This window comes from Oncorhynchus nerka, linkage group LG20, assembly GCF_034236695.1.
Source record: "Oncorhynchus nerka isolate Pitt River linkage group LG20, Oner_Uvic_2.0, whole genome shotgun sequence".
In the NCBI taxonomy this organism is placed as follows: domain Eukaryota; kingdom Metazoa; phylum Chordata; class Actinopteri; order Salmoniformes; family Salmonidae; genus Oncorhynchus; species Oncorhynchus nerka.
Window position 1 is genome coordinate 50,570,433 of NC_088415.1, and position 23,236 is coordinate 50,593,668.

The 23,236-nt window shown below is 40.0% G+C and overlaps 1 protein-coding gene across 2 annotated transcripts; it reads right to left on the reverse strand.

The window, feature by feature from the left end:
* Window positions 1-4,542: 4,542 nt before the first annotated feature.
* LOC115117589 (ran-binding protein 3-like) lies at window positions 4,543-20,208 on the reverse strand. 2 transcript variants are annotated; one of them, XM_029646076.2, is made up of 16 exons: window positions 20,115-20,208; window positions 18,279-18,334; window positions 18,095-18,128; window positions 15,720-15,806; window positions 15,501-15,578; window positions 15,258-15,323; window positions 14,411-14,610; window positions 14,047-14,142; window positions 13,814-13,902; window positions 13,504-13,579; window positions 11,557-11,656; window positions 11,353-11,477; window positions 11,066-11,186; window positions 9,346-9,488; window positions 8,544-8,724; window positions 4,543-8,150 (listed from the first exon to the last, which is right to left on the reverse strand). In XM_029646076.2, the coding sequence occupies exons 1-16, from the start codon at window positions 20,191-20,193 to the stop codon at window positions 8,107-8,109; spliced, it is 1,575 nt and encodes a 524-aa protein (XP_029501936.2). In that variant the 5' UTR covers window positions 20,194-20,208; the 3' UTR covers window positions 4,543-8,106. The 2 variants fall into 2 exon arrangements, with proteins under 2 accessions (XP_029501936.2, XP_029501937.2); XM_029646077.2 differs by having other exon boundaries at window positions 14,411-14,598; window positions 20,115-20,189.
* Between the last annotated feature and the right edge of the window lie 3,028 nt (window positions 20,209-23,236).

The following is a 23,236-nucleotide window of genomic DNA, read 5'->3' on the forward strand; positions in this document are numbered from 1 at the left end:
TCTCAGTTCGTAAATTCCTGGCCGAGACTCTCTTCCCCTGTTCATACAGAGAGAGAGACCACAGAGAGAACAAGAGATTTCACTTGGCCAAACTCCCAAATCGCCAAAATAGGAGTTTTAAACAATATGTCCACCTACAAGAGTGTGGGAATGGTCCGTTAACACTTAATTTGGGCTGAGATCCCACTAACGGGATCGATATGACAACAGCCAGTGAAAGTTCAGGGCGCCAAATTCAAACAACAGAAATCTCATAATTAAAATTCCTCAAACATACAAGTATTTCACACCATTTTAAAGATACACTTCTTGTTAATCCCACCACAGAGTCCGATTTCAAATAGGATTTACGGCGAAAGCACCACAAACGGTTATGTTAGGTCAGAGCCAAGTCACAGAAAAACACAGCCATTTTTCCAGCCAAAGAGAGATTACTACATATGTGTTATTATATTTTTGATGTCTTCACTATTATTTTACAATGTAAAAAACAGTTAAAAAAAATAATGAAAAACCCTTGAATGAGTAGGTGTGTCCAAACTTTTAACTGGTACTGTGTAGTAAATATATATATTTACAAATAAAAACTGATTGGGGGATTGGAAATGATACAGACAATTAAATCTTTAATATTATAGCTGATCTACCCCCCTAAAACATCTATATTAATACTTATACCCCTTTCGCACCAATAACCAGGGTTTTACCCTGTATATTTGAATTGGATTTAACCCGTGTCAGACCCATTCATACAAAACCTACGACACAGGCAGTAAGCATGCAGGGCCGTTCATGGAAAAGACCGGTTCAGCACACTAGTAGTGCTGTTGCGCTTGGACATTACTGACTTTGGGTCAGTGACCACTATCAAGTCCTCCATCCCTCACTCATTCAAACGTAGGAACTGGTTCCTCCAGTCTGACCCCTGCTGCTATCTCTGGCTCCACACCCACCCCCGCCTGACCAAAATACATAACTGCAGACCTGAATGTGCCTCAGGGCCAAAAGTGGTAGGCATCATTGTACTCTGTGCCTCAAGACATCTCCCATCCCCTGTACTACTTGCGCTGTTACCCTCTGCTTCACAGCAGAAAGAGACTGCTATAGGACTTGGCATCAGCAGCACAATCTTGTGTAGAGGACAGTGGGTGCTCTAAATACTCTAATTGTCGATAGTGTGTAAATATTTTTTCACTTTGAGTGTGGTTTGTGCACTTATGACATTAGATAAGTGTTTGCTGCTAATTTGACCCTTATATCTTAAATAGTTCACATCTGTGTTGTGAGGCATTGGATCAGCGTTCTCATCTCATGTTAGTACCTTTTATGTAGGGAAGCTACATTGTTTGTTTTATCTTTTACCAAGATCTATTGTGTTATTATCCTACATTCATTTCACATTTCCACAAACTTCAAAGTGTTTCCTTTGAAATAGTATCAAGAATATGCATATGCTTGCTTCAGGTCCTGAACTACAGGCAGTTAGATTTGGGTATGTCATTTTAGGTGGAAATTGAGATGAAGGGTCATGTCCAGAAGGGTTTTTTAAGCATGTCCCGGTTAAGGTCAACCAACAGGAAAAATTCTGACTGAGTTTAGGGTACAGACTGTTTCTGATGATGGAGAATTAACACCCAGCAACAGTCAACAAAGAGATATTTGAAAGCTTAATGTCTAAAACCAGCTAATCAAATTGTTTGGAGGCCGACTTGGTGGAGACAACAGAGCACTTTGACACATTCACCCACTCCCCCGCTGAAAGATCAACCACAAAATGTTGGCACCATTATAACAGGTTATAATCAAGCCCTTGTCTCCAGCATGGGAACAGAAGAGGAATGCCTGGTGCAGTAGTCTCAGGTTGGACTACTCCAAATAATCTTGGTTCTGACAAACACACCCACACAAACGCAAGTTTTGGAGGTCCATCAATCCATTTAAATACATCTCACACCCTACAGTAAACTGTGGATCATGAAATAACCTTCACAAATCAGCAGAATGTTAATAACTTTATGTAGTGTCCTGTGATGCTTAGTTTTAAATGAGACACCATCAGTCATTCATAACACGTCCATAGACTCTATATCGCGTGACGCTGTACTTAATTTAAAGTCTGCTCCCTTTGGGGCGGCAGGTAGCCTAGTGGTTAGAGTGTTGGGCCAGTAACCGAAAGGTTGCAGCATCGAATCCCTGAGCTGACAAGGTAAAAATCAGTCCTTTTGCCCCTGAACAAGGCAGGTAACCCACTGTTCCCCGGGAAGGCCGTCAATGTAAATAAGAATTTGCTCTTAAGTGACTTGCCTAGTTAAATAAAATGTACTAAATGTTGTCATTTATAACACAAACATAAATGTCTTATCATATGATACTGTACTTACTATAAAGTCTGACGCCTTTAGTCATTCATAACACATAAAACTTAATGATGTAAACACAAATGTATTACCACTTGGGGAATTATCACCAACAGCTAAAACAATTAAACATGACACTATATATACATTTCATTTTATTTGTACATTTTTAAAACAATACATTACATTTTAAAAATTCTAGCAATGAAATTACATTGAACAGGGCAGTGAATAGTGTAACTTGTCCCTGAGCTGGTAGACAAATGGTTCTTGCCTCTCTTCCTGCTGGAGGTAATGCATATTGGTTCCAACCTTAAAAGTAAAAATAAAGAAAGTTAGCAGGTCTGTTGGGAAATGCTTTGTCACACCATCTGGATGAGGGCATTTCTAAATCTTTCCATTTAGAAATTCTAAATGGGAAGATTGGAAACCATTCAATTTGTATTATTACAGTACCAGTCAAAAGTTTGTACACACCTACTCAGGCAAGGGTTTTTATTTTGACTATTTTCTACATTGCAGAATAATTGTAAATGAGAATTTGTTCTTAACTGACTAGCCTCTTTAAATAAAGGTAAAATAAAATGAAGAATGCTTCTCCAACAGTCTTGAGCACTTGTTGGCTGCTTTTCCTTGACTCTACGGTCCAACTCATCCCAAACCATCTCAATTGGGTTGAGGTCGGGGGATTGTGGAGGCCAGGTCTTCTGATGCAGAAACTCCATCACTCTCGTTGGTCAAATAGCCCTTACACAGCCTGGAGGTGTGTTTTGGGTCATTGTCCTGTTGAAAAACAAATTATAGTCCCACTAAGCGTAAACCAGATGGAATGGCGTAATCACCACAGAATGCTGTGGTAGCCATGCTGGTTGTGTGCCTTGAATTCTAAATAAATCACTGACAGTGTCACCATCAAAGCACCCCCACACCATCACACCTCCTCCTCCATGCTTCATGGTGGGAACCACACATGCGGAGAACATCCGTTCACCTACTCCGCGTCTCACAAAGACACAGTGGTTGGAACAAAAACCAAAAATTTGGACACATCTGACCAAATGACAGATTTCCACCAGTCTAATGTCCATTGAGCGTGTTTCTTGGCCCAAGCAAGTCTCTTCTTCTTATTCATTCATCTTATTAGTAGTGGTTACCTCTACAGCAGAGAGCCAGTTTCATCAGTGTTTGATTTTTTTTTAAACTGCACTTGGAAGAAATTCTAAAAGTTCTTGAGATTTTCCACATTGACTGACCTTCATGTCTTAAAGTAATGATGGACTGTCGTTTCTCTTTGCTTATTTGTGCTGTTATTGACATAATATGGACTTGGTCTTTTACCAAATAGTGTTATCGTGTGTATACCACCACTAACTTGTCACAACTGATTGGCTCAAACACATTAAGAAGGAAAGAAATTCCACAAATTAACTTTTAACAAGGCACACCTAATTGAAATGCATTCCAGGTGACTACCTCATGAAGGTTGAGAGAATGCCAAGTGTGCAAAGCTGTCTTCAAGGCAAAGGGTGGCAACTTTAAAGAACCTAAAATATATTTAGATTTGTTTAACACTTTTTTGGTTACTAAATTATTACATGTTTTTTCATTGTTTTGATGTCTTCACTATTATTCTACAATGTACAATGAGTGTGTCCATACTTCTGACAGGTAGTGTATATGCATAAAAAGGGAATTACATTCTATTTACACAAGCTTAACTCGGGTCGGAATTCCTCCCTAAAATATACTAAGATTCCCTGGTGTAAACATCTCGACAGGACACAATGTGTGTGTATAGCAGTAGTCGTCCTTACAGATTACTTATTGTGTACTAAGAACCAATTAGATCTCAACAAAAGGAAGAAAACAAAACACAAACTTCGGTCAAATTAGTGGAAACTTCTCAAGCTTCCTTTCCACTGCACATTGTGAATGAATGTCATTGCAAGTGCAGTAAATGTAATCTAGTCTCTATTTGTTATTTTAAATCTGGGAGAAATGATTGAAGAGTATTTAATGAAGGGTCAAAGGTTTCATAATGAAAAATACAAAAGTTAGTCTAAAAAAAATTATTTTGTAAAGAGGGCAAGGAGTTGATTAACATTGTGTTCTACTAAAGGAGTATATATTCAAATGTACATGCAGTACAAGGTTAGTACGGTTGTTTGAATGCACACAACAGAGATCACACAAAATCAATCTTTATTCCAACATTTATCTGTAATGAAAATTGATTAAAAAAGTTCCTATATCAAATACATAAAAATAAAAAAATAACAATAGTAATCCTCAAGATGTCAGAAATTAAAACAATGACATGCAGAATGTATACTGAACAAAAATATAAAAGAAACATGTAAAGTGTTGGTCCCATATTTAATGAGCTGAAATAAATTATCCCAGAAATTGTCCACACACAAAAAGTTTATTTCTCTCAAATTTTGTGCACAAATTTGATTACATCCATGTTAGTGAGCATTTCTCATTTGCCTAGATAATATATTCACCTGACAAATGTGGCATATCAAGAAGCTGATTGAACAGTATGATCATTACACGGGTACAATTTGTGCTGGTGACAATAAAAGGCCACCCTAAAATGTGCAGTTTTGTCCCACAAGGCCTCAAGCTGAGGGAGTGTGCAATTGGCATGTTGACTGCAGAAATGTCCACTATTGCCAGAGAATTTAATGATAATTTCTCTACCGAAAGCCGCCTCCAATGTTGTTTTAGAGAATTTGGCAGTACATCCAACTGGCCTCACAACTGCAGACCATGTGTACGGCGTTGTGTGGGCGAGCGGTTTGCTGATGTCAAGTTGTGAACAATGCCCCATGGCGGCGGTGTGGTTATGGTATGGGCAGAACAACGAACACAACTGCATTTTATCAATAGCCATTTGAATGCACAAAAATACCGTGACGAAATCCTGATGGCCATTTGTTTTTTTTTAAGTATCTTTGACCAACAGATGCCAGTTATGTGAAATCCACAGATCAGTGCCGAATATATTTATTTCATTTGACAGATTTCCTCATATGAACTGCATGTAACTCAGTAAAATCTTTGAAATTTCTGCATTGTTGCATTTAAATATTTGTTCAGTATATATTCGTCACGTTAATGAGCGTCTGCTAAATGACTTAAATGTAAATTTAAATGTTACTGAGAAACATAAAACTAACAAAAACAACAGTCAATGAGTAGACAACTCAGCCATAGAAACTTTCCAGGTGTATGCTTGGCTTAGTCTCAATTCTATTTCATCCTTTAGTGTGTAGTTCACTTCCTTTCACTGATTTGAAAGGAAATAATTGGTGGAACAGATGTGGTGGAAACCCATGCCTCCGATTCATTGCTTTTAGATTTGTGGGTAGTGAATGAGTGCACACTTCAGAAGATATTGGGGGTTAAGCCCCTTACTTGGTTATGCTTGGAGCATTAACCCATACGAGAGTTATGTATTTTTTTAGTACTTTATGTAAGTCAATAGGAAAACTAAGAAACTGCTATCAAAGTCTGAGGGATGCTAACCAGCCCTAGCCATTAGAAACATATTTTTGTTAGATGCCGCATGAAATTCATGACCAAAATGTAATGACATGTCTGGAAAATATTCAACATGGGGCAGATTCAGACTTAGGAAACGTATGCGTTTCCTACACACTTCTCAGTATTTGGTATTCAGACTTACCTTAGTCGGGTAACACGCTCTGAAAAAAATTTATTCAATCACATTTGCTGGCAAACAGATTTTTCATCCAACAGGGTTCAGCACATTTATCTTAAGCCATCCCTTCCAATATGGTGTACCTTTCAGTTTGAATTTTGATGACAGACTCACTAGAATATATTGAGAACGAGTTCAGAATATTATGGATCAATGAAAGATAGCAATCTAAACATATGCATATCTGTCCGTTTTCAGCACCAGTCGGTAGATTGAAAAATACTCTGATCTTGTCGATTATTCAGGTTTAGGAAAGTATTTATGAATCATTAAAAAAAACAGGTTTATCGAGACTTTATGCACGAAAGAAAGAAAAAGGTGGTTTGATTCATTCTGAAAATTGCCACATTCAATTACCCATGGCAATGTTGGAAGATTAGCGTATATTGAATTATAATAGGGAGAATAGTGTACAATAGTAGGCTCTACCATCGTCTATTGCATGCACTGACCATGAAACTGTGTGATGACACGGCCAAGTATTGTGTCGTGTTCAAACTGTTACAGCTTGGTTTGCGCTCAACTCCATGATTTAATTTGCCTACACGTTTAAAAAATATATTACCAACTGTTACTAATGATCGTCAGCAACAACCACATAGCCATGACTGCATTTACAGAGGAAGCAAATTAAGGTAAATAAAACAATGTAATTAAAGGGAACAGTAAATTGGCAGAACAAATATTTAAGGGATAATCAACGACGGCTATGCGTTCTATGGAAAATAATGAACGACGTGGAAGGTGTGTCCCACGACGCACTAGAGTGGAACTGACCTTCCACGAGTTGCATTATTTTCCAGAGAAAGCAGAGCCCAGAGTAGATTATCCCTTTTATACCATGCCAATAATTTAACACATTTGCCTCTAGAAATGTGTTCAACATCCACTAAGGTAGCTAGGAACTTTACTAGATAACAAAACAGACTTGCTAGTTTAGCTAACCAAACCATCAGACCTAGTTTGCGATTATGAAAATCTAATTCAACAATGCCAATGTTTTCAATTCGACTTTTGCTTTCAATGCAGCTCAAACACAGAACACGTAAGGATGAACTATAGCCATTGAATTCTACCGTGCTGATATACCGTGCTTTATTTCCCTATAACGCACGCTCTAGAATCCCCTTCAGAAACTAGTACTTAACAACGCCATGGTATAAGTGTGGTTATTAGGCCTACTGACCGTCGATACTGATAGTGGCTAATATTTAACATGATAGAAATAGGAAACGGAGAAAGTTGGGGGTAGCTTAAAATTAAGACTTTTGAGAGTGCTCATCCCTGCAAGTTAAAAGGCCGTACAAATTAAATTCTGCATAACGACACAGCATTTCATAAACTTTCCTGCCATATTCATGGTTTCCTCACACGTAAAGGTGGTGGAATTATTAGTGGATTAAGTTCAAGGTCAGAGAGAAGTGCATAAAAAGGGAATTACGTTCCATTTACGCCCGCTTAACTCAGGTCGGAATCAGCCCCCATGTGAAAGCTGAATGGATGGGGATGACGTAGAAACCAGTCAAATGACTGACCATAAGACAGGTCAGTATACGGTGACAGACAGGAGTTCCTCTGGAGCCTGGGGTGGTTGGTTGGGTCCCAGAGGTGTGGTGGTGGTCTGGTGAGTAAAAAAGTCCCAAGGTAGAAACTGCAGTCTTAAACATGTGCCATACCTTAAAATGTTGGATAGGAAAACACCCCCACACTCATCAATATGATGAGCAGCCAAGTCCCCAATTTTTTTTTGTCTCAGCTGCAAAAATAAGTATTTATTTTTGCAGCTGAGAAAACAAAAGATAAAAATAAAATATAACAATAAAAAATACAACTCCAGATGTTTTTATGTTGATTGAATGTAAAGAAAAAAATAACTGGAGCTAGACTTCTGAGTATCCAAAAGTACTGGTCTGAAGGACCCATGTTGGTCAGGGTAGGATGTCCGTTGGGATGCCCTCAGTAAAATGCCAAAACAGCAGTAGCAGTATCCTGGCAGGCAATCCTTTAGGGGGACTAACGCTATGTACTTCCAGCAGCCTGGGCCTCTCCTCCCTCTGAGTTAACTGCAGGACAGAGCAACAACAATGTTAATACCTGTTATACTGTATGATGGACAGAAAGACTAGTAGTACATAAATAGTGATTGGAAAGATACATGAAGACATGCTGCTAACTGCAGGGAGAAGACTACAACAACTAGAGCAATGGGCACAGTTGGGAATAATTATTCACAATATACCACAGAGGCAGTTGAAGAATTTTGAAGTCACACTAAGTGCTGGAATGCCACAGACACACACCAAAGTCACTCACACATGTCAATCTCTGGTCTAAACCAGAGACTGATGCACGCACGTGCACCAATCTCTGGTCTAAACCAGAGACTGATGCACGCACGTGCACACAGACACACACACAGTAAGCCCACTAGAGATGTATCTAGTTATTGATCAGACCTGCAGCATTGTTGACCTGATCTTCCTCATCGCTGTCCCCTTCAGAGTGGGGCAAGTCAGCCTCAGGGGCACAGTCTGCAGCCGGGGCCTCCTGGGGCTCCAGGTCCGCCCGGCTCTTCAGGGCCAGGATACGATGGTGCAGGGCTGCTGCCAGCTGACCTGTGTCCTCCCTAGAACTAGCCTGAAGATGATGACAATAACAGCAAGGACGGACAGAGCGAAGTCATTAAAAACATCACAACAATAATAGGGATAAAGAACACATCAGACAGACAACTGCTGCACTGTGTCCTAAAAACTAGCCTCAATTGAACCACAATGACAGGGACACGGAAGTTATCAGAAACACTTGTGCTGATGAGGCGTTGAATTCAAGCACCCGTCTACTTCCTTAACCCTGTACTTCCTCTAGTGTCTCTACTGAGTACTACACCACATTTCAAAATAATTTATTTAAATAGGGACAGGTACAAACACAGGGGTATTTTAATTTAGACAAGATCGCAGAAAGCAGTTGCAAACAGTTGTAAAGAGCTTCGCAACGGAAACCAGTTACTCCAAATGGAAAATGTTCTGTAATGAAATCAAGAGTCTTTTGGACAAATCCAGGTAGATCCCTCCCCATTTCGTTCTGTTGGCTTCCGTTTGGTTCGTTAAGTTCCCCCCCAAAAGTGTGACAGATGGAAAAAAACTAGAGCTGAATACAACACCCAACCCCAGATAAAATGCAAAAACTATACACAAAGCGTGTGATACGACTAACGTAAAGCAGGCTAAACGCTGGGCAATGGTGATGTCATACCGATATTAGGAAGACCTTAACCCCTTGGTCTTCTGTGTCCATGGCGGTGACACGGACACTCTTTTCGCTGGCCTTGTCCACTTGCATCTGAGGCCACAGTTTGGTGTTCAGGATCAATCTAAGGCTGCCTTGGGTCCGCATCACTTGGGGAACACAGAGGTATATGGGTCAAGGAAGTTAGATAAAAAATGTAAACAGAAAAAAAATAGGTAGACTACCGTTATAAAGTTTGGGGTCACTTAGAAATGTCCTTGTTTTTTAAAGAAAAGCACATTTTTGGTCCATTAAAATAACATGAACTTGATCAGAAATACTGTTGTTAATAGACATTGTTAATGTTGTAAATGGAATATCTACATAGGCGTACAGAGGCCTATTATCAGAAACCATCACTCCTGTGTTCCAATGGCACGTTGTGTTAGCTAATCTAAGTTGATAATTTTAAAACGCTAATTGATCATTAGAAAACCCTTTTGCTGAAAACGGTTGTTCTCATTAAAGAAGCAATAAAACAGGCCTTCTTTAGACAAGTTCAGTATCCGGAGCATCAGCATTTGTGGGTTCGATTACAAGCTCAAAATGGCCAGAAACAAAGAACTTTCTATTCTTGTTCTGAGAAATGAAGACTATTCCATGTGAGAAATTTCCAAGAAACTGAAGATCTCGTACAATGCTGTGTAATTACTCTCTTCACAGAACAGAGCAAACGGGCTCTAACCAGAATAGAAAGAGTGGGAGGCCCCGGTACACAACTGAGCAAGACGACAAGTACATTAGTGTCTAGTTTGAGAAACAGACGCCTCACAAGTCCTCAACTGGCAGCTTCATTAAATAGTACCTGCAAAATACCAGTCTCAATGTCAACAGTGAAGAGTCGAGTCCGGGATGCTGGCCTTCTTAGGCAGAGTTACAAAGAAAAAGCCATATCTCAGACTGGCCAATAAAAATAAAAGATTAAGATGGGCAAAAGAAAACAGCCACTGGACAGATGAACTCTGACTAGAAGGCAAGCATCCCGGAGTCGCCTGGACAGTGTCCCATGGTGGCGTTGGGGTTATGGTATTGACAGGCAGGCATAAGCCACGGACAACAAACACAATTTTATTGATGGCAATTTAAAGGCACAGAGAGACCGTGACGAGATCCTGAGGCCCATTGTCGTGCCATTCATCTGCAGCCATCACCTCATGTTTCAACATGCTAATTTACAGCACCATGTCGCAAGGATATGTACACAACTCCTGGAAGCTGAAAATGTCCCAGTTTGTCCCTGGCCTGCATACTCACCAGACATGTCACCCATTGAGCATGTTTTGGATGGCTCTGGATTGATTGTGTACGACAGGTTGTTCCAGTTCCCGCCAATATCCAGTAACTTCGCACAGCCATTGAAGCAAAGTGGTCAACAGCCATCAACTCTATGCGAAGGAAATGCTGACTGGTTCTCTGATCCATGCCCCAACTTTTTTTTTTTTTTAAAGGTACATATGACCAAAATATGCATCTCTGTATTCCAAGTCATGTGAAATCTATAGATTACAGCCTAATGAATTTATTTCATTTGACTGGTTTCCTTATATGAACTGTAACTCGGTAAAATCTTTGAAATTGTTGAGTGTTGCATTTATATTTTTGTTCAGTATATTATTTACTGAGACAAACAATCAGTCAAAATGAAATGTGTACAGGCCAGTGTGTGTCCAGGTGAGTGTGTACCTACCTAGACGTGATTGTAGTGATCCGTCGTCTGTGGATGCCATGTCATTAAGCCTGAGCAGCCCTCGACCCCGCTCTATCCACGTCTGGGCTGTCTTGTCAAACACAAACAACTTGCACTGGACCTGAGGGGGGAGACACACACATTACTTATCGGGGGGAGAAATCACCCATGTCCTTGTAATCTAAATGTTTTAAACTAATCCTACATCAGCAATCCTACTCTGAGACGCTATGTGAATATGGGCCCTGATGTATTCGTATATCGTCAGCCAGAGACTAGACACCTACCTGCAAAACGTTACTTTCTGATTCTTCTCCAGTTTTGACGTCTACCTTCTCCAAGATGCACTTCTTGGCTGTGGCTTTGGTGTACGCTGCTGCAGATTCCTCCAGTGACTCTGTCACGTTGTTACCTGTGATTACACACACACACACACGTAACAAGTTAGAAATATACACAGGGATCAGCACTGGGCTGTGCGTGAGTCTTACCCTTCTCTGGTATGTTTTCCTTGGAAGAGGATTCAGACACAGGGGGAGCTGGTAAGACTTTACAGTCTTCCACTGATGCTTCCCCTCCCTTGGAAGGGCTCTGAAAATACACAGTACTGTCAGCCAACCATGCATTGTCACTACAGCGCAATAATAAAGTCCATTCCTACAGTTCACTCCTGATACAGCGCATTCCGGAAAGTATTCTAAACATTTATATGAAAAACCTTTTCTCATCAATCTACACACAATACCCCATAACGACAAAGCGAAAACAGGCTTAGAAATGTTGGCAAATCTATTAAAAATAAATATTACATTTACCTACGAATTCAGAGCCTTTACTCGGTACTTTGCTGAAGCACCTTTGGCAGCGGTTACAGCCTCGAGTCTTCTTGGCACACTTGTATTTGGGGAGTTTCTCCCATTCTTCTCTACAAATCATCTCATGCTCTGTCAGGTTGGATGGGGAGAGTCGCTGCACAGCTATTTTCAGATCTCTCCAGAGATGTTTGATCGGGTTCAAGTCCGGATGTTTGATCAGGTTCAAGTCCGGGCTCTGGCTGGGCCACTCAAGGACGTTCAGAGACTTGTCCCGAAGCCACTCCTGCATTGACTTGGATGTGTGCTTAGGGTTCTTGTCCTGTTGGAAGGGGAACCTCTGCCCCAGTCTGAGGTCCTGAGCAGGTTTTCATCAAGGATCTTTCTGTACTTTGCTCTGTTCAACTTTGATCCGTTCATCTTTCCCTCGATCCTGACAAGTATCCTAGTCACTGCCGATGAAAAACATCCCCACAGCATGATGCTGCCACCACCATGCTTCACCGTAGGGATAGTATTGGCCAGGTGATGAGCGGTGCATGGTTTCCTCCAAACATTACACTTGGCATTCAGGCCAAAGAGTTCAATGTTGGTTTCATCAGACCAGAGAATCTTGTTTCTCATGGTCTGAGAGTCCTTTGAACTCTTTGGCAAACTCCACGTGGGCTGTCATGTGCCTTTTACTGAGGAGTGGCTTCTGTCTGGCCACTCTACCATAATGACCTGATTGGTGGAGTGCTGTAGAGATGGTTGTCTGTCTGGAAGGTTCTCCCATCTCCACAGAGTAACTCCGGAGGTGTTAGAGTGAATATTGGGTTCTTGGTCACCTCCCTGACCAAGGCCCTTCTCCCCCGATTGCTCAGTTTGGCCGGGCGGCCAGCTCTAGGATGAGTCTTGGTGGTTACAAACTTCTTCCATTTAAGAATGATCGAGGCCACTGTGTTCTTGGGGACCTTCAATGCTGCAGAAATGTTTTGGTACCCTTCCCCAAATCTGTGCCTTGACACAATCCTGTCTTGGAGATCTACGGACAATTCCTTCAACCCCATGGCTTGGTTTTTGCTCTGACAAACTGTCAACTGTGGGACCTTATATAGACAGGTATGTGGCTTTTCAAATCATGTCCAATCAATTGAATTTAGCACAAGTGTACTCCAATCAAGTTGTAGAAACATCTCAAGGATGATCAATGGAAACAGGATGCATCAGAGTACAATTTCAAGTCACAAAGCAAAGGGTCTGAATAATTATGCATTTGTTTTTTTATTTGTAATAAATTTGCAAAAAAATCTAAACCTGTTTTCGGTTTGTCATTATGGGGTATTGTGTGTAGATTGATTAAATAAAACAATTATCCTCATCAATTTTAGAATAAGGCTGTAACGTAACAAAATTTGGAAAAAATGAAGCGGTCGGAATACTTTCCGAATGCACTATAAGTCAAAATACATGTGCACAGTACACACACACAGTTCTCTCGTCTCCATAACAGTCCCAGGCAGTTGTATTTCTCAGGAGCCATCTCTATTTGGGTTCAACTGGGTTTGCTCGATCACCATCTCTATGGTCTATGTCATGGCCTAAAGGGCAATGCCCCTACTAATCAAACGGACAGTCTCTACTCACTAGGACTCTCTCTGACATGTTCTGTCCAAAGACAAATTTGGCCCCCTTGTCGGTATTGTGTATGGCGTTCTTTGAACTGAAAGGAATCAAGAAGAACAAGAAGATATTAGAATATTTTAGTCATTTAACAGACAGTTATCCAGAGCAACTTACAATTAAATGCATTCAATTAAAGCAGCTAAAACAATCATATTACGATTATTGCAAAACCATAAAAAATTGTGAAAAGAACAAGTCTGATCTGAACTCATAAAGAAGCAGATTCCCTGCCAGAGCAAAGGTCTGAAAAGCCAGTGACATAAAATGTTACCTGGGGGTGGTGATGTATTGTAAGAAATAGTTTGTTCCCTCCTGAGAATCCAGGGGTAACAACTTGCCATCTTTACTATTCTCGTCCAACTAGAAAGGGAGATAAAGAGAACCGTCAGCTAAAATAAATATTCTGATGTTTCTTGCTAAGATTCTTTTTTACTAAAATAAATTGGATATTTAAACATCACCCTTGAATAATTTGAAGTGATTGTTTAAAGGGGAAATAACCACCTTTGCTCGGTCTTTGATATTTTGCCCAAACACGAATGAGGACTCTGCAGAACAATCGTTCTTCTCTCTGCTTGCTCCATCCTCCCTTTCATGTTTCTACAGGAGGCAAGATACAGCAGTCAGTCATACTGATGGGTTTGGGCAATTCAGCTTTCATTTATTGTTGTAAAATAATAATAATAATTGGGCAACCCGAAAATAAACAACTGCAGGATTCTGACAGTAAATTATTTCCAAAAAGTAGCTCTGGGCAGTTACTACTCTCTTTATGCAATTACAAGCTAATCAAATCTCAAGTGTGGCATGTAGCGCTAGTACATTTCTGCCTCTGTATATTAGACAGGACCATGATCGTAGTCCTCACCGGTGACTTAGCGAGGACGTCTGAGTGCTCAGTGTTGTTCTGGAAGATGCTCGACCCTTCTGACGTTCCGTCAGAAAACTTATTCACCCCGTTAGTGGACTCTGAGTTGGACTTGACTGGTGGGGCCTGGAGCAAGGCTGGCCGGAGCACACTGCGCTGCTGCTCCTTGGGTTTCTGACTGGGGACGCCTGGAACACAATCTGCTAATGGATTGGATCTGAATGCCTTACAGAACTACCCCATGCACAACCATGTACTATACCTTGCACCACCATGCCATGTACTATATCACAACTACCATGTACTATATCAGAACTACCATGCACCACCACGTACTACATCAACACTATATCAGAACTAACATGCACCACCATGTACTATATCACAACTACCATGCACCACCACGTACTACATCAACACTATATCAGAACTAACATGCACCACCATGTACTATATCAGAACTACCACCATCCATATTAACATGCTGTACTGCCACCTACGTTTATAAATTTACTTGGACCAGGAGTTTTTCCTGACTACTTAACCTGACCAGGAAAACTTATAGGGCCTAGTCATGGGCTATAACAAGGGCCCAGTTTTTCTCCTAGTCAAGTCAGCATGCCACATACCAGACCACACCAGTTGAGGATGGTGGGAGGAGCGGGATGGGCTCATTGTAATGGTAAACATGGAGCGGTATCAAATATATGGAAACCACATGTTTGACTCAGGTCCATTTATTCAATTTCAGCCATTACAATAAGGCCATCCATCTATAGCGCCATCCACCTATAGCTCCTCCCACCAGCCTCTACAGAACCACACATACACAGGCATCAATACCCACCTGAACTAGGCGCCTGGCCGTGGATGAGAGTAGGTGGTTTTAAACGAAACCCTACAGGCTTCTCATCTGGCAAGAGGAAGAAAAAACAGAACATGTAGAATTGTTTTAAAAAATCAATAACTAAACGGCAGCGTTCAAAGTATTATTGTACCCTCAGTACATTTTATCATTAAATAAACACAGCTGCACTACAGTGAGTGAAGCCTTTATGATGAGGAGTTACTAGAAGTAGACAAGTCTCACCTGGTTCTGAGTCCTCTGAATTCCCAGTTGGAGACTGGCAGAAACTTGAGGGCATGAAGACATTGTTCTTACTAGACCCTGCAGAGAGCAGGAGAGAGGCAGCATTACACACAATACATACAAGAGCAAATCTAGAAAATATATTATTTTCCAACAATTAAGTACAAATCAAGAAAAATACATTCAGCAGGGAAAGAATTATCTAATAAGTTTCATTACCAGAATGTGAAGGTGGGAACTGTGTTAAAGATGAAGTCCTCTCTCTTTTTACTGGAGGAAAGTAGCCACCATCCTCTTTGTCTGAACCTGAAAATAAGCAAATTGTCTTATTTTAGCCTTCTGTTGAAATGACTAATTAAAATGCTCTACCTGGGCACTAAGATACGCAGTAGGGCTGTCCTACTGGTCGATCGAGAGTCATCTGTTCTTTCGACTAATCGATTGGTTGAAATTTAAAAATGTGTATTTTTCCATATTTTGACACAGCCTGTATGTTTTAATAAAATCAACTATAGGCTACTAGATGTATTTTAAAGGCTACTGAACACGTCTGATGCTTTAAGCACACTGTTTGATTAAATAATTAAGACACAAATCACTCAAGCGGGGGCCAGAGATCAAGATTGCCTAACCAGCTGGCCTGCTGCTGCTGCTGGCCTGCTGCTACGCTCCTGAAGTTGCCGGTACTATTACCTGGCTACACCAGGGGTCAGCAAACTTTACCAGTTGGAGTGCCAATTTATCTTACTATTTCTATCGATCTGCGTGACAGTTATGATTTTCATATGCACATTTTTGTGGAACATTTTTAATTTATAATAATGTGTTCATATCTCAAAATCATTGTCATATGGTCAATCAACATTATATCTCAATCTTAACGACAATGATACAAATCTGAAAGCAACTATTGCCATTGCCAACTATGTACAAATAGCCTACACATATAAAACACTGCAGCTTGCAGGTAGAAAATATCCTGATAAAAATGAATATCCTATAAATCACATTGGCTACACAAGGCCTGTTTGCAACTAACCTGATAATCAACGGGGTCCGGCCCGAAGCTCGCTGAAAACGTTGAAAAATCATAGTCGGTCGACCTCTATTTGCTAGTGCGAGCTTCGGGCCAATAATTTTTTTAATATATATATTTGTAATAAAGACAATTACAAAAATACTGAATGAACAATGAACACTTTTATTTTAACTTAATATAATACATGAATAAAATCAATTTAGGTCTCAAATAAATAATGAAACATGTTCAATTTGGTTTAAAAATGCAAAAACAAAGTGTTGGAGAAGAAAGTAAATATGTGCCATGTAAAAAAGCTAAGGTTCCTTGCTCAGAACATATAAAAGCTGGTGGTTACTTTTAACATGAGTCTTCAATATTCCCAGGTAAGAAGTTTTTGGTTGTAGTTATTATAAGGACTTTATCTCTATACCGTTTGTATTTCATATACCTTTGACTATTGGATGTTCTAATAGGTACTTTAGTATTGCCAGCCTAATCTCGGGAGTTGATAGGCTTGAAGTCATAAACAGTGCAATGCTTGAAGCAGCATAGCTGCTGGCAAACGCAGTAAGGTGCTGTTTGAATGAATTAATGTTTTTTTATAATATACTTAATGCTAGCTAGCACCTTACCTTGGCTCCTTGCTGCACTCGCATAACAGGTAGTCAGCCTGCACACAGTCTGCTCGTGGAGTGCAATGTAATCGGCCATGATCGGTGTCCAAAAATGCCGTTTACCGAGTGTTATGAAAACTTGAAATCGGCCTTAATTAAATCAGCCATTCCGATTAATCGGTCGACCTCTACTAGCAAACTTACAAAATGTTATAAAATATTCTGGGACCTCAGAGTTTCCCGCTCCAGTGAGCTTGGGACAGACACAGCTGTAAGGCTATTTGTGTAAGGGATAAGTAATCAAGTTTTGGTTTATTTTGAAATAAACTGAAACTTGTTTCTCACAAGTGTAGCATAGGTTTTGAGCTTTGCAAACAACGTGTCCACTCCAACAATGAGAACAGTAAACAACATTAATTATAATATGTTGAACGCATGAACAGAAATTACCATTACCAAACAAGCATGGAAGATTATAAATTATGGGAATTAACAGTAAATATACTACTGGTGATATGTTATGGGGAATTGATAGACACAAACAATCAAAAGGCAAATAATTCACACAATGAAGTTGGGAAACAATGAATGCACATGAAATGGTGGGAGAGTGCATTCTGGAGAGGGACGTGCCTTGTGCATATTAGCCACACTCCCCTTCTTCTTGGACTATGGCATGCCCGCAGCCTCATCAATGAATTAGTCCACTGAGACAGGAGCAAATCAGACAGGTGTCTTGCATGACATGAAAAAAATTGTCCATTTGCAAGGCTCGTCTAAATCAATCTCGGTCGATCAACAGCCTATCGACCAGTGGACTAAAAGGGGTCAGCCCTACTACGCAGTATAATTTGATCCCTGGTAAATTAACTACACTAGTATTAAGGGCATTATAAGGTTAGATGGAAATCATATGATGAAATAGGCTAACAGTCAGATGCAATGTATGCATAACCTACCTTCATCTTCTGCACTCGAGCCATCAGCTGATCTCTGTAATATAGAGAGCAGCACAAGGTCAACTCTTTGTTTCTCAGACTAGAAACAACTGAGTCAAATTATGAAGCTTTACAGTGAATTTCCATGAAGGGCCATTGATTTCCATCAATGTGAGGGGAAAGAATAGAATACTGTCTAGCTTACCTTCTGTGCTTTATCTTTTTGGAACAGAAACACTGGTGGCACTATGGCAGGCTTCTCTGTTTAATGAAGAGGGAAATCATGCTTTACCATACAGAAGAGTACATTTGTGACTTGTGTGAAGTGTAGGCCTAACATCAAGACATCACAGCCTGTGAATCAGTTGTTTGTGTCAACAATGAAAAACATTGTCACAGTAAACACATTTGTCATGAGCAAACACCCTGCAGCAGTTTTGAGTTGACACAGGTTCTGCCATAATGTTTTTTCAGAAAGCTAAAAGGCCTACATCTGTGCAATTCCATGTCTGACACTCTGGATTCTCTGTTTAACGTAGGCATGTGTTTCTAATTCCACAAAGATGTTCAGAGTGCCACTTGGGGAAATGCAGGAATACTTAGCTAAGGCTAAACCATAAACCTAGACAGAAAATATTTCTGCCAAAAAGAATCCCAACACATGGATTCAGACTGTTTTGTCCTTCCTCCAACTTTCTGCTAACTGGGTCTATTACACAGACTTCAACTCTCCCCATTCAATTGAGATACTTCTGAATAGATGCCAAATGACCATGATGCAAGGTTTGAGAATAAACAACTTGCATTATATAATAATTTATTCCATTCAGAGAAGTTGAAGTAAACAATCAGTTCAGTCAACAAAAACAACCATACTAGCCTAGAATTGATAAGGGACATTATATTTACTAAAACAAATGTATCTAAATCAAATTAGGCATTTCAAATAGGACAATGTGTGCATCAAACAAATGCTATTTTAAACACAGGCTACATGTATGGACTTGACAAGAGCATTGGATTTAGACCATTAAAACTCATGGCCTATCCAACTGAAACTACAAGGACAACTAGCACCTCAGCAGGCCAGGGTCAGAGAAAGGACTGTCATACTTTGTAAATAAATACAAGCACATGATCTAACAATATGTGTAGCTTGATTGTCACGAGTGTCATCATAGCCTAGCTTCCAATCCACATATCCAACCGTACTAGATAACTACAAAATGTGGATAGTCTGGGTAATATAAATGCGGTCACAATATAGCGCTGGCCAACTACAAGCTAGTTAGCTAACAGGATTTGGCGCACCAACCAGATTTGATAAATTAGTCACCCAGTTCAGAATGTGCAGCATTCATTGGCTAAGATTGCTAGCAACATTTGCTAAGTTGGCTAACACTAACTGTTACCTCGCTGGCAAGTGGGGTGTGAACAAATAGCTTGCTACCTTTAAAGAGACTTCATAATTGTATTAGCTAAATCAATGTCCTTGACAAATAGCTAGTTACTACTAATGCCAATGCATGATATAGAAAGTTAGCATTAAGAGGAAGGTAGCTAGCTAGCCATAGTCCCATGAAATGTCATTTCACCGGTTAACGTTAGCTAAGGAAATTGTTAGCAACCTAGCTGTGACTGTAACAAATTAACTCGTATAGCTAACAAGGTGGCCAATGTGCGTTAACTAGCTAACTGATTAGCTACAGTATACCTTACTAAATGTAGTTAAAAGTAACGTTAGCAAACATATCTGATTAGCTAGCGTTAGCCAGCTTCCCATCCCCGCCTAAATAGCCGAAGTTAGATGTGGCTGGCTTGCTATGGTAGCTAGCTAACATTACCTGTATTGTGAAAATTAACATGTTCTTTCTTATGTAGCCGGTCTGAAACAACAATTAGTTCCACTATTTTACTTAAATGCTGTAAACAACTACGTTTATTGCAAAGTTTTTTATTTTTTTTTATTTTTTATAAATACGTAAACGGCCATGCAGATAATTCAAGTTTTGCTTTGTTTCCTCACACGGACACTGCTCACCTTCGTTTGCCAATTCCGCCATTTTACTTCTCTGCTCACACCCATAACCCACCGCGCAACATACATAAACACCGCCCATTTCTACAGTTTATCTTGTTAAAAAAATGCTGCTACTCTCTGGGCGCTTTCGTAAATTCACTCTGGCTATGTACTTCGATTTCAGAGCACTCCCGTCTGAGTGTGCTAAAGTGCAGAATAACTGATGAATTTATGAACGTTCAATACGCCTTAAATATGACCGGTGTCAGTCAACTCGGCAAAGAAACGTAATTAAATTGTTGCCAGAAACACAGTTACAATCACCAACGCTTTGGATAACATGAACAAAGCCTAGAGAGCTCTGCAGAGCTAGGCTTTGTTCGTGTTTGTTTGTTCATGTTATCCATAGCGTTGATGATTGTAACTGTGTTGCCGGATATATCTCAATGTTGTCTGGAAGTAGCTAGCAAGCGAGTTAACTTTAGCCAGTAAGCTTGGGTGCTTGACTGCCGTTGAGGCCAGAACGCTCGGAACAACCCTACTCCTAGGCCATAGCGTCCAGTGTGCGCTCTGAACGTTCCGAGAATGGACAATCTGAAAACGTTCTGAATTTACTAACACGAACGCACCGCGTACTCTGTTTATTTCTATGCCATTGACTCTGTGTATAGCCTCATTACTGTTATTGTATTGTTGCTCTTTAATAACCAATAATTATTGGTTATTTTTTATAGTTAATTGTTTACTTCAGTTTATTTAGTAAATACTTTATCACTTATTTTTTCTTAAAACTGCATTGTTGGTTAAAGGGCTTGTTTTCAGTGCATGTGACAAATACAATTTCATTTTGATGTAGCGTTTATATTTTTGTTCAGTATAAATTTGCTTGTCTCAATTACCAATAGGACTGCTACTGTAATATGTTGTATGGCAGGCACTGTTTTTCTGCATGTGTCATTATCCATCATACCTGTCCTGACATTTTCAGTTGGAGAATCCAAACAGCTCATCAAGAACAGTGAAAAAATGTAATATTTACTTATTCATACTTCAGGCTCTTTCGCAATGTTTTGGAGTATCAATCAAGACATACTTGATGCTTCACTGATGTCATGAAGAGTAACAGACAGTTTTCTTTAATACCAAGGTCAGTATGTGAACCTATACTGAGGCTTCTCTCTGTGCCAAAATAAATGTTTAATTCTGCAACACTGATTAATGGCTTTGGAAATGGCTTTTTCTTAAATGCATGCAACTTGACGACAACTCGGCTCTACAGGACTAAGATTTAATTTGCTATGGGCTCGCACTTAGTGTTCCAATTTAGCCAACGTTCTTAAGCCGTTTTTCAGCCTTGTGTGAATTTTGACTCGTTCTATTATCTAGCCTATAGATAGCCAGAGCGAATTTACGAAAGCACCTGAATGTCACAATGCACAATGACTATACCATTTAGCTAAACTAAGAATGACGAGAATAGTCAAGTCATAAAACGTTGAGTAGTTAGATAGCCTGGCAAGTTTGATGTATAACTAATGACGTTAGGTAGCTAGCTAACATACGGGTACATACTGCTGCAATGATATGCTATGTGGTTCGTAAGTACAGCGTAGCTAACAAATTGTCAGCCAACATAAAGTGTAATTAACACAAGTAATTTTTCCAACAATTGTTTACAGACAGAATATTTCGCTTATAATTCACTGTATCACAATTCCAGTGGGTCAGAAGTTTACATACACTAAGTTGACTCTGCCTTTAAACAGCTTGGAAAATTCCAGAAAATATGTCATGGCTTTAGAAGCTTCTGATAGGAAAATGTACATAATTTGAGTCAATTGGAGGTGTAGCTGTGGATGTATTTCAAGGCCTACCTTCAAACGCAGTGCCTCTTTGCTTGACATCATGGGAAAATCAAAAGAAATCAGCCCCCCAAAATTGCAGACCTCCACAAGTCTGGTTCATCCTTGCGAGCAAATTTCCAACAATAGTACGCAAGTATAAACACCATGGGACCACGCAGCTGTCATACTGCTCAGGAAGGATATGCCTTCTGTCTCCTAGAGATTAACGTACTTTGGTGCGAAATGTACATATCAATCCCAGAACAACAGCAAAGGACCTTGTGAAGATACTGGAGGAAACAGTACATAAGTATCTATATCCACAGTAAAACGAGTCCTATATCGACATAACCTGAAAGGCCGCTCAGCAAGGAAGAAGCCACTGCTCCAAAACCACCATAAAACAGCCAGACTTTGGTTTGCAACTGCACATGGGGGACAAATATCATACTTTTTGGAGAAATGTCCTCTGGTCTGAAGAAATAGAAATAAAACTATTTGGCCATAATGACCATCGTTATGTTTGGAGGAAAAAGGGGGAGGCTTGCAAGCCAAAGAACACCATCCCAACCGTGAAGCACGGGGGAGGCAGCATCATGTTTTGGGGGTGCTTTGCTGCAGGAGGGACTGATGCACTTCACAAAATAGATGGCATCATGAGGACGGAATTTTACGTGGATATATTGAAGCAACATCTCAAGACATCAGTTAAGTAAAAGCCTGGTCGCAAATGGGTCTTCCAAATGGACAAATGACCCCAAGCATATTTCCAAAGTTGTGGCAAAATGGCTTAAGGACAAAGTCAAGGTATTGGAGTGGCCATCACAAAGCCCTGACCTCAATCCTATAGAACATTTGAGCACAGAACTGAAAAAGTGTGTGCGATCAAGGAGGCCTACAAACCTGACTCAGTTACACCAGCTCTGTCAGGAGGAATGGGCCAAAATTCACCTAATTATTGTAGGAAGCTTGTGGAAGGCTACCCGAAACGTTTGACCCAAGTTAAACAATTTAAAGGCAATGCTACCAAATACTAATTGAGTGTATGTAAATTTCTGACCCACTGGGAATGTGATGAAAGAAATAATAACTGAAATAAATAATTCTTTCTACTATTATTCTGACATTTCACATTCTTAAAATAAAGTGGTGAGATCCTAACTGACCTAGTTTAAATGTATTTGGCTAAGGTGTATGTCATTTTCCGGCTTCAACTGCAGGCTTGTTTTCGAGTTGCTGTGCGTTTTGTTACCAACCTATTTTGCTACCTGACAACTTTACGGTTTTCACTTTTTAATT

Excerpts from the sequence above, each read along its gene's own strand:
- LOC115117589 (XM_029646076.2), bottom strand. The coding sequence starts at position 20,193 with ATGGGCGGTGTTTATGTATGTTGCGCGGTGGGTTATGGGTGTGAGCAG. Across the intron at positions 11,657-13,503 it reads ACATGTCAGAGAGAGTCCTA|AGCCCTTCCAAGGGAGGGGA; the intron begins GTGAGTAGAGAC and ends GTGTATTTTCAG. Across the intron at positions 11,478-11,556 it reads GGAAAACATACCAGAGAAGG|GTAACAACGTGACAGAGTCA; the intron begins GTAAGACTCACG and ends GTGTAATCACAG.